Below are 13,506 nucleotides of genomic sequence, written 5' to 3'. Positions count from 1 at the left end.
ATAAATCACAGGATAAAGAAAACAGATTATTTAGCTTACACACACACACACACACACACACACACACACACACACCATACCCAACAGCATCTGAACTTGGCATAGGAAATTATACTTTCTCAAATACCACTGTGGCAAACTGTGGGCAAATGGTGATATTGTAATGGTGACCACTGTATCAGTGTTTTATGATACAGAGCAGTGATTTCTTTAACACAAGCTGTGCTTTACAAATGAAATAGTTTTAAAAATAGGCCTGCCACCTTCTTCTGCGATTCACCTTCTAACGCACCAGAAATATTATTTTTTGGAAGTGATCTAATAATTAGCAGAATTGAAAACGGAAGCCTACAAATCTGAGATGAAAACAGAAAGAGGATCTTTTAATCAGAGGCTGAGTCACAAGACATAGCACAAAGGTGATCCATGAATTAAATCCTCTGATGGTTGCAGAAAGTTCATTCAGAATATTTCAGCTCTCTCTGTCAAGGCGTCCGGCAGCACTGAGGAAGTGTTCGGGTGCTACATACTCTTGCAGCCCCCTTTTCAGTTATTAAAGCTGTTCAGATTTCTGCTGGCTGCTCCATTATTCAAGTAATCCGAAGCATGCAGGAGTTTCAGTAGTGTAACAACTGAGCTGGGCAGAGGCAGGGAAAATGCAGCCAGCGAGAGATTTAATTTATTAAGATAAACATGGTCTAAGGCTCCACACTTATGTTAAAAAATAAACACAGTAAGAGATATGAAATCAAACTGGCTTTGCTACATCAGGCTCAGAGATTCTCACAAAGACCTTGTCAACCATACAAAATAATCTTCTCCCACAAAGAGGGTGAGAAGGCTGTTTGCGGCTTTAGATCAGCAATGCCTCCTTTAACATTCAACAAATACTACTTCTGTGGCCCACTCTCAGGGGATCAAAGTTTTGGGCACCCCCAAGGAGCAGGAAGGCAGGTATTCAGGGTCTGAAATGAACATTGAAAAGACTTGGCACGATGACTATGATGATTCCGCGTTAGTGGTTGTTCTTCGCTGCCTCTTTTGCGGCAATAATCAGAGGAGTGAGACTAGAAAGGGGCTTCGCAATTTTCAGGAACTGGTGCTAGGAGAGAAGGAGAAAACTACGTTATTGACGACACCTTTGAGGTCAAGTCTCACCACAGAGTGAAACGTTTGCACTGAAGCCATGCAGCGCTCAAGTGGTTTGCAATTTAGTTTAGTTACAGGCTCAAAACTCAAACCAGGTTAAACTAAAAGGTTTGCTGAAGTCACAAACCTTTCAAGCAAGCCTGGACTGAGTTCCAGCTTTGCACCAAAATCAGGCTAAATTCCCAGCTTTGTGGCTTGTAACACAAAACTAGTTGAAACTCAGGAAATTCGTCATGGATTCGGAGTTAATTCAAAAACATAAACTGAAAGTTAGAGGATCTTAGTCCTGGACAGAACGAAGACACAGAGATCTGCTCTAGTTCACCCACAAGTTATTGAGCTGGATGTGGGAGTCTGGCTGGAGAGTCTTGCCTACATGCTCGGGGTTCTACTGACCACCATATTTGGGGTCGGGAAGGAATTTTCCTCCAGGGTAGATTGGCAGAGGCCCTGGAGGTTTTTCGCCTTCCTCCGCAGCATGGGGCAGGGGACACTAGCTGGAGGATTCTCTGCTACTTGAAGTCTCTAAACCACAGGATTTGGGGACTTCAACAGCAGAGTCAAGGGTAAGGGTAGGGACGGCTTTGTGGCCTGCATCATGCGGGAGGTCAGACTAGATGATCATAATGGTCCCTTCTGACCTTAAAGTCTATGAGTCTATGAGTCACTGGGTGATTTTCTATGGCCTGTGTCATGCAAGAGGTCAGACTCAATTATCATAATGGTGCCTTCCGGCCTTTCAATCTATTCATATCTGCAAAGCGGAACTGGAGTTTGGCACAGCTATAGTCAAACTGGCAATCCAAGTCATTTACTAGATATCCAGGCGTCCATTTGCTGGACACCTTCCACTTACTACAATGCAACCCAGATATGGTCGCGCATCCATCACACTATACATGGTGCCACAAAGCACTTGTATGGAGAGTTCATCCTGAGCTGAAGGTGGTGGGTTTTGAGGTAAATTTCAAGAAATGGCAATACCTGCAGCAGTGGGGAAATCATTCCATGTATGGGGGTAACAAGTAAAGCTTCTAATGCCCAATCCGACCATAGCGCGTCAAGGGAGGAGAGCAGAAGGCAGACTTAAGTGGATCTCAAGTGAGGGAAGTCAAGTAGAGCCCAGCCATTAATGAATTGAGGGACATGACCATCCCATCAGTCACACATGCACAACTCCCACTGGACTTCTGTGGGAGTGGAACACACGCAAACGGATGGGGTTGAATTCAGTCCTGGAATTGGACATCCGTGGAAACAGAGGGGAGGTGGGTGAGAGGCCAGTACTGTTCTGCTCCCTGGAAGCATTTTGGCTACAACACCCAGGCTTCTGAAACAGAGACAGCAGGGATTTAGGAAGAGCATCAGTGAGAGAATGGCACCCAATACAGGGTTAGCGATTAAGGCATGAGTAGAGGCATCTCAGGGGAAGCAGACACAAGGTAAGGCAGACTAGCAGAGCATGGACAGGGAGGAAGTCCCCTTTGTAGCCAAGCGGAGGTGAATAAAGGAGAGAGACGGCAGGGACTGAGACATGGTATAAAAAGACACTTGCAGCAGAAGGGCTGTCGTGGGAATCATTCAGTTGACAAGGCCAAGAAGAGCAGGGAGAGAAGTCTGAGCAATGAGGGAGAGTGCTGACACACACAGAGTTGGGCACCAGCTGTGGAGAAACCATGGGAGTAAGGGGCTCCGCATCTTGGAGGGCCAGGCCCAGAGTGAGCATTTTGAATTTGGTTACAGAATATTCCACGCAGCTGTTGCCATTAGACAGTGGCTAAAACAAAAAGGGATGGGAACCAGGGAAAGAGTCCTAAAGTAAAAAATCCTCATCAATCCAGTCCCTGTGCCCCTTCGGGCAAGTCACCTCAGGCATGCGTGTGCCATCAGCCATGCCATTTTAAACATGAAAGAAATCCTTAGTAGAGGCCAGAGTGTTGGCTTGACTTGAGCTCGCCTCTCCACCCCCCTCCCAGTGGTTACCTGTAGCAGTTCCTTGGCAGAGCCTCTTTTCTCTACATCCATCTCGAGACAGCGGTTCAGGAAGTCTCGAAATATGGGCGAAAGCTTCTCAGGGTTCTGCAGCTCTGGAGTACCATTGGTGGCAATGAGATACAGGGCCTGAAGGAAACGAACACCAAGGAAACAAAAGGAAAAGAGGGGCCATTCAGATTCACCCCTTGTTTGAGCAAGATCCCTCCTTCTACAAATTACACAGGCTTCTATTTTTCCTGCACATTTGGTTAGGAACAAATTGTTGCATGACTCATACACGCTTATGTCCATTCATGTTTATTATAAAACAGCACTGCTGTCTGCCCTATTTTTAAATGGACAGGATCCAGTCCTCTGGTATTTTACCCTATTAATCCAGGTTTGGATCCTGTAGTCGTCTGGAGGGATTTGCAAGAAGAAAAAACATTTCATGCCTTGTCTAAGGGCTTTTATACACAGAGGAGTTTACTAGCATAACTATATCAGGATAATTACTCCACTGTGGTTTATATTGGTATAACTCCTTGAGTGGACACTTTTATTCTGCAAGAAGAATGTCCACACAGGGAGTTATACCGCTATAATGACAGCAGCGTAACTCTACTAGCATAGTTAGGTCTGTAAATGTCCCTGCATACACAAACCCAAAGAGCCCATTTTTGTATGACACTGAGTGCCTGTCTGCAATAGCTCAGGCACTCAGCACCTTGCAAGAACAACCAGCTTTCCCACTATGACAGGGTAAAGTCCGACTGCTCCAAACAGAGGGAATTAAGAACCAATGGGCTCAGAGAATTTGATTTAAATGAGAACCATCCTTCTGGAGGAGGAGGTCTCCACCTGAACAGAAAGAAGGCAAGAATCAGTTTGGTGCTCCCAGGCAGTCTGAAGGCTTTTCAGAGCCCCTGAACCTAAGGGGAGCAATTCAACAGCCCGGGAACTGGAGCACCTTGAGTTAAATGAGGCCATAGTGTTAAGTTAATGAGGCCAGTTAAGTAACATTCACTTCCTTTCCCTTCTTTCCTCCTCACTGCCTCCCTCCCTTTGGGCTTTTTCTTAGGCTATGTCTACAGTACAGCCTGTGTCAGCAAAACTTATGTCGCTCAGGGGTGTGAATATTCTATCTCCTAGCAACATGAATTACACCAATGTAAGTGCTGGTGTGTACAGCTCTATGTTGGCGGGAGAGCTCCTCCCACCGACATAGCTTCTGCCACTCGCAGAGGGGGGTTTTTTTATTCCCACAGGAGAGCTCTCTCCCATCAGCACAAAGCGTCCTCATCAGACGCGCTGCAGCGACACGGCTGTCTCAGTGCAGCGCTGTACATACAGACAAGGCCTTAGTCTCTTGCACTGGAAACAAACGTTAAACAAACTGGGCTAGACTCTTCTCATCCTCTCAGGAGTCACCTCTGACTGACAGAGGGATAATTTGATCCATTGATTAACTTTGCGGGTCATCTGCATCCCAAATGAATAAGGGAAGGTCTGGTGTCTATCATATAGGGAAAAGGACAAGGTCAGGCAGGTTAGACCCAACATTTTTAGATTATGTAAAAACCCCAACATTTTACAAAACTATTAACAGAAACATTTTCTATTTTTATTTTTTTTTTAATAGTTGACGAATGTGTTTGGATTTGAAACTTCTCCTGCAATGCTTGGGCTCAGCCTTTGCAACCCATCCACCACTGCCACATGAGAACCAGGCAGTGAAATGGAATGGGATTGCACAGAAGGGGCTGGGCTCGAGGACTTGAGAAGCCAGCCAGAATTACAGACCACTATGCCTAGCGGTGCTCCTGCTGCCCCATGCCCATAACTTGGGATAGCAAGTAACTACCCACAATCTGGCCCTCAATGTCTTAGGAGTGAGTCTACAAAAGTGCCTGCCATGCTTTGAAGTGGGCCACTGGAAAGGTATTCCTGGAAAGACAGCTTGCGAAGGATGGTTAAATCACTTCATAAAAACGAGACCACAGGCCTCCACTATCTAGAACCAAACTCAGACTTTTAAGGCTCTGAAATAGTCAGAATTTTCCTCATTTCTAGTTTCTAGCCAGGATAGGGACTGAGAGAAATGGCACGAAAGGCTATTCTTGTATTGCTTCTGGCCTAATATAGCAGAGAAGTTCAGAGAGGCATCCAGGATGCATCCATTCGCCCTAATGCAGAAACTTCGGAGGTTTCCTTATTAACGTATGACTATACAGTAACTATCACAAAAGCGAAGCCAGGTTTGACACGTCTGGCTGACTCTCGCACGGCACTCCAGTGACATAGCATTAGCTTACTCTCAGGGGGTTCTCATTGAGGTAAGGAGGCTCTCCCTCAATCATTTCAATAGCCATGATTCCCAGAGACCAGATGTCCACTTTCGGCCCATAAGCTTTCCGCGTCACCACTTCAGGAGCCATCCAGTAAGGTGTCCCCACCATGGTGCTGCGTTTGCTCTGCTCTGGTGTTATCTGGGCACAGAAACCAAAGTCAGCTGAAAGAGAAAATGGGGGTGGGGGAAGCAAGGAGACATTTTAAAGATAAGTTAGTTTGTTCACAAAGATATATGAGAACAGCCATACTGGGTCAGACCAGAGGTCCATCTAGCCCAGTATCCTGTCTTCTGACAGTGGTCAGTGCCAGGTGCTTCAGAGGGAATGAACAGAACAGGTAATCATCAAGTGATCTATCCCATGTCATTCATTCCCAGTTTCTGGCAAACAGAGGGTAGGGACACCATCTCTGTCCATCCTGCCTAATAGCCACTGATGGACCTATCCTGCATGAACCGTTCTAGTTCCTTTTTAACCCTGTTATAGTCTTGGCCTTCACAACATCCTCTGGCAAAGCGTTCCACAGGTTGATTGTGCGTTGTGTGAAGAAATACTTCCTTTTGTTTGTTTTAAACCTGCTGCCTATTAATTTCATTTGGTGACCCCTAGTTCTTGTGTTATGAGAATGCCATTAATGCCAGAGAACTGAGTAAAAACAAGGCTGAAAATGGGTTTCATATTATGCATCAGCTAATGTAAGCTATGGCCGCAGTTATGGAAGGAAGGAAGGATAGTTATGTGGTTAGGACACAAGGCATCTGGATTCTGTACAGTAACTCCTCACTTAACGTTGTCCCGGTTAACGTTGTTTCGTCGTTATGTTGCTGATTGATTAGGGAACATACTCGTTTAAAGTTGCGCAGTGCTCCCTTATAACATTGTTTGGCAGTCGCCTGCTTTGTCCACTGCTTGCAGGAAGAGCAGCCCGTTGGAGCTAGCTGGTGGGGGCCTGGAACCAGGGTGGACCCGCAGCCCCCCATCAGCTCCCCTAAGTTCCCTGTGCAGCAGCCACCCAGCAGGCTATCAATTGCCGGCAGTTCAGCTGTCCCTCCCCCCACTGCCGTGTGCTGCTCCTGCCCTCTGCCTTGGAGCTGCTCCCAGGAGCCTCCTGCTTGCTGTGCGAGGGAGAGGGGAAGTGGGGGGCTAACGTCAGGGTGTCCCCCTCCCCCTACTCCTGCCCCCCACTTACCCCTTCTCCATATAGAGCAAGATGGGGACGACAGGGCCCAGGAGGGAGAGAGCTTGCTGGCTGCAGCTACTGACTCAACTTCCTGATCTTTTTAAAGGCAATGTACTTAGAGTGGTGTCAGCGTACTTAAAGGGGCAATGCGCATCTCTCTCTCTCTCCCACACACAGGGTGTCTCTCTCTGTCTGCCATGCTGTCTCCCCTGTATACTGTGTGTGTGTACATATCGTTTTTTGTCTGGTGAAAAAAATTCCCTGGAACCTAACCCGCCCCCCCATTTAAATTAATTCTTATGGGGAAATTGGATTCGCTTAACATCATTTCGCTTAAAGTCGCATTTTTCAGGAACATAACTACAGCGTTAAGCAAGGAGTTACTGTAATGACTCACTGTAATGACGTTGGACAAGTGAACACCTCCATGACCACATATAAAATGGGGACAGTATTTCTTGTCTCACAACCTCCCTGAAAAAGTAGTGTCCTTATAGCACCTTGAAAGTGTAAAGCACTATATATGCTGTACATTCTAAATGTCATTATTCTAAGTTGACATTGCCAGAAAAGTGAACTGATGCAAAGTCTGATCTGGGATTAGGATAGTCTATGTTTTTTTTCATCAGATGTGTCACAGTTGTGTTATTTCCACAGTAGATACGTCATCCCATCTAGCTGGATTTGCTTTACAGTGTGAACACTTATGTCCATACTAAAATTAATTTACTTTTAGACATTTAAATTCAGTTATGGTCAAAAGTAGGAATGGAACCTTTAAGTGAAGATTTCTGATCCCCATGTCTTTTCAACTCATCTGCTTATTTTACTGATTAAAACAAGTATTTACTCCTGTTTGCCTTGCAAAGCCAATCCAGCAAGCTGGTTTCTCTCATGCCTCGTGCACCATAAGAAATGGTTACTTACTGGAACTGTGATTCTTCAAGATGGGATACAGATGTGTATAGTCCACGTAAGTGTGTGTGCGCCCAGCGCACCAGAGCTGGAGAAATTTGCCTAGCAGTACCCGCAGAGAGGCAGCACTTGCGCCTTGTCACCATAGCCCGTCCCCTGGCTACATGGGACGGCGCTGTCCCAATCCTCCCTCAGTTCTTAGCACCAAATGCCTGGAAACAAGACTCCAATACAGAGGGGCTGGAGGCTGGGTCATGGAATACATGACTGCATTACATCTCGAAGAACCACAGTTACAGTAAGTAACCGTTTCTTCTTCAAGCAGACATAGCCGTGTATTCCACTTGAGTGACTCACAAGCAGTACCCCACCAGGAGGCGGGGTTCAGGGTCTACCTAAACAGTGACTCCAAGACCGCTCTACCAAAGTCTGCATCCACCCTGGAACGTGCGGTTATGGCATAATGGTTCGTGAACGTATGTATTGACGACCACGTAGCAGCCCTGCAAATGTCCAGTATGGAAACGTCACTGAGGAACGCTATGGATGGTGCTTGCGCCATAATAGAATGAGCTCGCACCCACTGAGAGGGGGTAGCCAGAGCCATTTCCTACGCAGTCTTGATGCAGGAGGTTATCCATTTGGAGATGGTCTCTGCAGAGACCACTTGACCCTGCATACGACACAAATGAGGCAAAGCAAGAAATGGTTTAGGCCTGTCCAGGTGGATAGCCTGATATCTAAGATAGGGAGACACTGCTTTTTGGAGATGAACATGGCTTAGGAAAGAACACAGGTATATACATCACCTGGTTTAAATGAAACTGAGAAACCACTTTAGACAAAAATTTTGGATGCAGGCCATAAGGTCACTTTGTCTTTGGAGAATTGTGTATAAGGAGGCTCTGCCATCAGAGCCTGCAACTCTGACACTCTCCTTGGGGATGTGATCACTACCAGGAATACAGTTTTCTGACACACAAGCGGTAAGAGACAAGATGCCAGGGGCTCGAATGGAGGTCCCATTAAGGCTGTTAGGATGAGGTAAGGTCCCACAGATGAACTGGCTCTAGGAATGGAGGATGTAGATGAAGGAGCCCTTCTAAGAATCTTGCTACCATGGCATTGAAGACGACGGATCTTCCCTGAATGGGGGGAGAGGGGGATGAAATGCCGATATCGCTGCCAGATACGCTTTCAATGAACTAAACACAAGCCCCAATGACAGAAGGTGCAGCAGGTTCTCCAAAATGCCCTGGACAGAGGTCAGCGATGGTTGGATTCTGCAGGCTAACAGCCACACCGAAAATCGCTTCCATTTCACTGAATAGGGCACCCTGGTGGAACGTCCTCTACTGTTAAGGAGGATTTGTTGGACAGCCACCAAACATGGCTCTTCCTCCTCATTCAGCTGTTCCACAACCATGTTGTTTCCAAAGCCAGCAGAGAACGGATCTGCTCAAAGAGCGGTATCTCGTGAGAGGGGGCCCTGAAGGGGGATGGGGAGGGAGGGTGGGAAGGAGTTGTGGAGAGGAACTGGATGGCATAACCCAATCTGATGGTGTTTAGGGCCCAGCTGTGGGTGGTGATCGAGCCCCAAGCATTGTGAAAGCAGGCCAGCCTGTCCCCAAAGCAGGGAGATCAGGAGACGAGCAATGACTGGAACAGTGCTCTGGACCAAAGAGGAAAACGGGCGCTTGGAGGACAGTGTGTGGACTGGCCGAACCCTGAGACCAACTGCTTTCTCCTGTTGAATCTATCCCTTTTTCTGGGTTTATCCCATTGCCTTGGAGGAGGGCAAGGCTGGCCAAACGTGTGCTCTGGACAATACTGCTGCTGAACGCCACTGGCATGTACACCCCCAAGGACTGCAGGGTAGCCCCGGAGTCCTTGAAGGAATGCAGCTTCTCGTCAGTTTTGTCAAAAAACAGCGTTTGGCTGTTGCAGGGTAAATCCTCAATGGCTTGCTGGACATCAGGGGCAATGCCCAGACTCTGCAGCCAGGAAGCCCTCCTCATGGTGACTGCAGAGGCCACCACCCCGGCCAAAGTGTTCACGATGTCTAGCATGGGCTGCAAGGACACCTTAGCCACCAAGCAGCCCTCAGTGACAAATGTCCAAAATTCCTCTCACAAGGCAGCTGGTCTGTGAACTCTGACACAGCTGTCCAGTTAACAAAATCATACTTGGACCACAAGCGTTGCTAGTTCGCATCCATAAGGAAGAGGAGTCCCTACCCTTAGGGGACTGCCCTTCTGGGCTCTGTCGTTCACCACAGATACAACTAGGGAATTTGGGGCTGGATGGGAGTAAAACCCCTCAAATCTCTGCATGGGAACGAAACAGCACTTTTCCATGCGCTTAGCTGCAGGTGGTACCGAAGCCAGCATGCTCCAGAGCGCCTTAGCTGGTTCAAGGAGCACGTCCTTGATAGGAGGGCGACTCTCCCAGGAGCAGACGGCTGCAGGATATCCACTAATTTGTGGGTATTCTCTTCCAAGAACTCCACTTCGATACTGAGGGAAGAAGCTATGCCCCGCAAAAGCTCTTGGTATGCCTTAAAATCCTCTGGTACTGAAGGCAAGGATGAGCCAGGCAGCACAGAATCCTCCAGAAATGAAGACTAGGCCCTTACCTGAGCCTAAGCCAGATCCCGTTCCAGGGCTGACGGACCCGGACGGGACGACTTCGGAGGCTCTGCAGGGAGAAGGACCCCCAGAGCCTGGGACTGCAGTGTACCATGATGGTCATCACTGCAGACCTGGCCAGCAATTTTGCCTTCAAGCAAAACAAAGAGTGGGACCTCTGCAACCGAGGAGGATTCCATGGAGGCCGTTGACATGGATAACGCATTGGTGGCCAGTAAGTGCCAGGCCACAGGCCTCCCTCCTGACCATGAGACAAGCATCAATCCTGGTACCCGTAACGTTCCATCAAAGGGCCCCGATGCTGGTCAGGCCATGGAGAGCAGGAGAATGACAACCCCGACTCAGATGCCAAGGAGCCTCGGGATCCTGGAAAAAAGGGTGGAGCGAGACCAGAGGGAACAAGTAACCTGTCTAACGCATCCCCCGTCCAGAACAAGGCAGGAAGAGGTGCTTCCCATGGAAATGGTACCATCAGTATTGAGCATGCTGGTTCTGGAAGCGTTGTCAATCCCAAAGTCAGCAGCAGTACCAGACTGTCTGATGGTACCAACATTGAGGGAGGTGAAAGTTGCCATGGAAGCACTTGCGGAGCCAACCGTAGCTGTGCAGAGGAGATTCCTGGTACTGAGTTCCTGTACCAATTCTGGCACCGACCCTGGAAGGGGAACACTGGGGTATGGTGCCGATAGACCTGAGGTTTCAGCACTTGTTCAGCCAACAGAACTATACATGATGCAGTCCTGGAGAAGTCCTGGACCAATGGAGAGATTGGGACCAAGAGGCAGAGGAGGTCTGTAGCTGCCTGGTACCGACTGTTTCCACATTTATTGGTGTATCAGTATCTCCCTCGTTGGTACCAGACTCAAGACGCCAGAACCGGAGTCAACAGTACAGGGTTTCTAGCCTTCCTACTCAGTACCAGGTAAGGGTTAGAGGTACCTGTGCCATCCCACACACTGGCACCAATTCTGTGCTGGTCTGTGCTTTTCCTGGGTCAGGTGGAAGAGTCACCCCCAGACCTGAAGCAATCTCAGGTGGTGTCATGGGACCTTTTCCTCGGCGCTGTCAGCAGGAACAGCTCCTCAGTTTCTTCAGAGAGGTGACTGCTCCGGAACATGAAGTGGCAGCACTCTCAGAACCCAAGTGTGATCTGCAACCCAGTGAGGGCCCTGGTTCCGAAGCAGGCTGCACGGCCTGTTCGAGCAGGTGCTGCTTCAGGCAAATGTCCCATGCCTCTTGAGTCTGTTTTCTTAAACGATTTGCTCATCACACAACACTCTGATGTGGGCCTCATCGAGACAGAGCAAGCACTGCATGTGGGGATCACTCCTCCACAGAAACGACAAAGTTTAAACATCGGTGGGGGCATCACCGAGGAAACAAATTACTACAACTAACGCTACTCTAACACTACGGGTACTACTAATTAAAAGAACTAGATAAATTCATGGAGGATAGGTCCATCAATGGCTATTAGGCAGGATGGGCAGGGATGGTGTCCCTAGCCTCTGGTTGCCAGAAGCTGGGAATAGACGACAGGGGATGGATCACTTGATGCTTATCTGTTCTGTTCATTCCCTCTGGGGCACCTGGCATTGGCCACGGTTGGAAGACAGGATACAGGGCTTGATGGACCTTTGGTCTGACCCAGTGTGGCCGTTCTTATGTTCTAACTACACACAAGGGAAAATAGTAAACTAGTTGAGAGGTAACGAGGTTAAGATCACACAGGGCGCTGACTCCAGCCACAGGCACCAAGAATAAACTGAGGGAGGGTCAGGACAACACTGCCTCATGTAGCTATGGGAGGGGTTATGGCCACTAAGCATGAGTGCCACCCCCTATGGGTACTGCTAGGGAAATTTCTTCAGCTCTGGTGCACTGGGTGCATGCACACCTAACTGGAATATATATCTGCATCTACTTGAAGAAGAAACATTTGAATTTTATTTCAGGTTGAGGTAAGGGGGAGAACACATACGGATTAATTTTTAGATCCCAGGTTGAGCCTTGCACCCAGGCTAACAGCTAGAAAAATCATCTATGGGTTATAACTGAGTAAATTTGTATTGGAGCCATTGAGAGAGTCAGCCTGAAAGCATACTGCACCATTTTCAGAGAGAGACTTTTCTAACTTAACCCGCACTAGGCAGCTATCAGAATGCAGTTTAAAAAAAAAAATTCTATAATGCACACAGCATCTTTGCCTCTGGCTAGCTATTCATAGCTTGCTACAAAGTCAAAACCGTGGGATATTGAAGTGCAGTTCTACTCTGAAAAGGGATTTATGTAAAAAATATAAATGATACCTTCTTACTCAGCAGATCTGCTCCGGGAGGGAATTTAGAGTTATATCTGCTTACGTTACTGACTAAAGCAGAGGTTTATGTCTCCTGTTAACCCTGGAGCAGGTTTCTCTTCCATCCAGTACACCATCAACAGAGTTCTTTACTGGGTTCCAATCATTTACCCCTGTGCCAGCCCACAGAAAGCAATATGATTGCACAGGTGATATTAAGGACATAATGTGGCACGCAGAATCTTTATTGCTGGTGATAATGTGCAAGAAGGAAAAAACTTAGCTTGGCTCTCAGAGCCCAGGCTGAGTGGCATGGCTGACAGTTTGTAAAGATGGAAAACATGGAACCCCAGAATGCTAGTTCATTGTTTTTCATACTAATTGTGCTCATTCTGCAAGTAACGAGATCTCTTCCACCCACCTCAAGTCATCCTTTTTAATCTAGCCCGACCATATTTAAAGCTATGGTCTCAGTGCACAGCGATTTATCCCTGCAGCTACCATCAACACAAATAGGTGCCACTGCCTATTGGCTATCCTCACAACACAACTGTGCCTTGGAAGGACAACCTGCCCTTTAATTTGCAAGCTCATAATCAGAGTCATCATCAAGGCTGCCTTCTGCATACTTAGTTTGACGGAGCCGTCCATTCCTAGTAGAATGTTGTCGCTCTTAATGTCTCTGTGAATAACTTGGCTTGAATGCAGGAATTCCAGAGCCTGAAGACACTATGAGAAAACAACACAGTATTTTTTTAATAAAGCCATTCAACAACCTTTGAAATTGCATTAGAAAAGGGGCAACTGACCAACTAGTCGAATCTGAAGATATGCACTTTTAAACAACATGGGCTTAGTTTCTTTACTATAAGCAACATATTCTATCTCCACAGTTTCATGACTGTATTTCTATGTGACACAGAAGTGATATGTCAGAGTATCTCAAATCTTTGTGGAATGGAGATTGATCTGGGTACAAACAACAGACCC

At 47.4% G+C, this 13,506-nt stretch overlaps 1 protein-coding gene across 6 annotated transcripts in view; it reads right to left on the bottom strand.

Moving 5' to 3' along the window:
* Positions 1–357: 357 nt before the first annotated feature.
* Positions 358–13,506, bottom strand: part of PAK1 (p21 (RAC1) activated kinase 1) — a 124,265-nt gene continuing 111,116 nt past the window's right edge. For all 6 annotated transcript variants that reach the window (XM_005290549.5, XM_065596162.1, XM_042850259.2 and 3 more), the window contains 4 exons: positions 13,146–13,245; positions 5,439–5,635; positions 3,133–3,270; positions 358–1,102 (listed from right to left, as the gene is read on the bottom strand). In XM_005290549.5, the coding sequence (XP_005290606.2) occupies positions 1,016–1,102; positions 3,133–3,270; positions 5,439–5,635; positions 13,146–13,245 (522 nt within the window). In that variant the 3' untranslated portion in view covers positions 358–1,015. The remainder of the gene's footprint in view (positions 1,103–3,132; positions 3,271–5,438; positions 5,636–13,145; positions 13,246–13,506) is intronic.

The sequence above is a fragment of the Chrysemys picta genome, chromosome 1 (assembly GCF_011386835.1).
Source record: "Chrysemys picta bellii isolate R12L10 chromosome 1, ASM1138683v2, whole genome shotgun sequence".
Taxonomy (NCBI): domain Eukaryota; kingdom Metazoa; phylum Chordata; order Testudines; family Emydidae; genus Chrysemys; species Chrysemys picta.
This window is presented reverse-complemented; position numbering and strand designations above follow the sequence as displayed.